This window comes from Galeopterus variegatus, unplaced genomic scaffold (assembly GCF_000696425.1).
Source record: "Galeopterus variegatus unplaced genomic scaffold, G_variegatus-3.0.2 Scaffold20551, whole genome shotgun sequence".
Lineage (NCBI taxonomy): Eukaryota > Metazoa > Chordata > Mammalia > Dermoptera > Cynocephalidae > Galeopterus > Galeopterus variegatus.
The window spans coordinates 9,822-10,768 of record NW_007746662.1 but is presented as its reverse complement, the minus strand read 5'-3'; the positions used below and the strand labels follow the sequence as shown (position 1 = coordinate 10,768).

At 49.4% G+C, this 947-nt stretch overlaps 1 protein-coding gene across 1 annotated transcript in view; it reads left to right on the top strand.

Annotated features, from left to right (window-relative positions):
* The first annotated feature begins 433 nt into the window (after positions 1–433).
* Positions 434–947, top strand: part of PRSS58 (protease, serine, 58) — a 6,671-nt gene continuing 6,157 nt past the window's right edge. The window contains exon 1 of the mRNA XM_008564587.1: positions 434–473. Coding sequence (XP_008562809.1) covers positions 434–473 — 40 coding nt within the window. The remainder of the gene's footprint in view (positions 474–947) is intronic.

Here is a 947-nt window from a genome sequence, read left to right as displayed (position 1 = left end):
AGCATCACACAGAAGGGAGGGGCGGCATACTACATAGAGTTTAGGGAGGGGCCTGCCTTCACAGTCTGACAGAGGGGAGATCAGAAAGGAGGAGGCTGTGGAGACATCGTGAACTTACACCTCTCTCGGATTAGGTACTCTCCTCCCTGAAGAGGGAGGGCAGAACTTTGAAGTCCAGAACCCTTTTCTGCTGTCAGAGACCAAGTCATCTGAGCTCTGTTATCCCCCACCACAGCTGACATCTCCCCTTACTCTGACTGATGGACACCTTTTCTGGAACTGAGTCCTGCCACTGAAAGAATGTGGGCGATCCTTTCTTCCAACCCTAAAACCCTTTCTTGCTTTATCTTATTTTTTTTTCCCTCTCTCCTATCCATGCTTTTCAGAGACCCTGAGCTGAACCTCATCCCTTGCAAAGGTTTTTGACATCATCATGAAGTTTATCCTCCTCTGGGCACTCATTAATCTGCCTGGTGAGTGTCTACCCAACTGTCCCTTTACTCCCAAAGAGAAATCCTGAGGGAAGCATGAAAAATGGATAAAGACAGCAAGCCCCATTTCAGACTGCAAGTGTAGGATCGCATCTCTGTCCCCACCACTGCCACCGTCCCTGCCAACTTTCCTCTTGTGGCAGTGCCTGCCTGCCTCACCTCAGGCGGACTGCTGCACATTGACACCCCCATACCTGACCCATTCCTACAGAGAGCTGAGACCTGAGTCCAGACCTGTCTGGAACAGGACTAATGTTGGGGTGAGAGAACAAGAAGTAGGGGCAGGAATTGAAAGCAGGGGTCCAACCGAAGGGCACAGCAGAGCGCTGAAGAATTGGATATCTCCCAGCATGGTTCCAGTTACTCAGGTGAAAACCCTGGAGTTATTCATAAGTCCTCTATTTCTTTCACACCCCACATTCAAACTGTTAGAAATAATATTGTTGACTCCGTCTT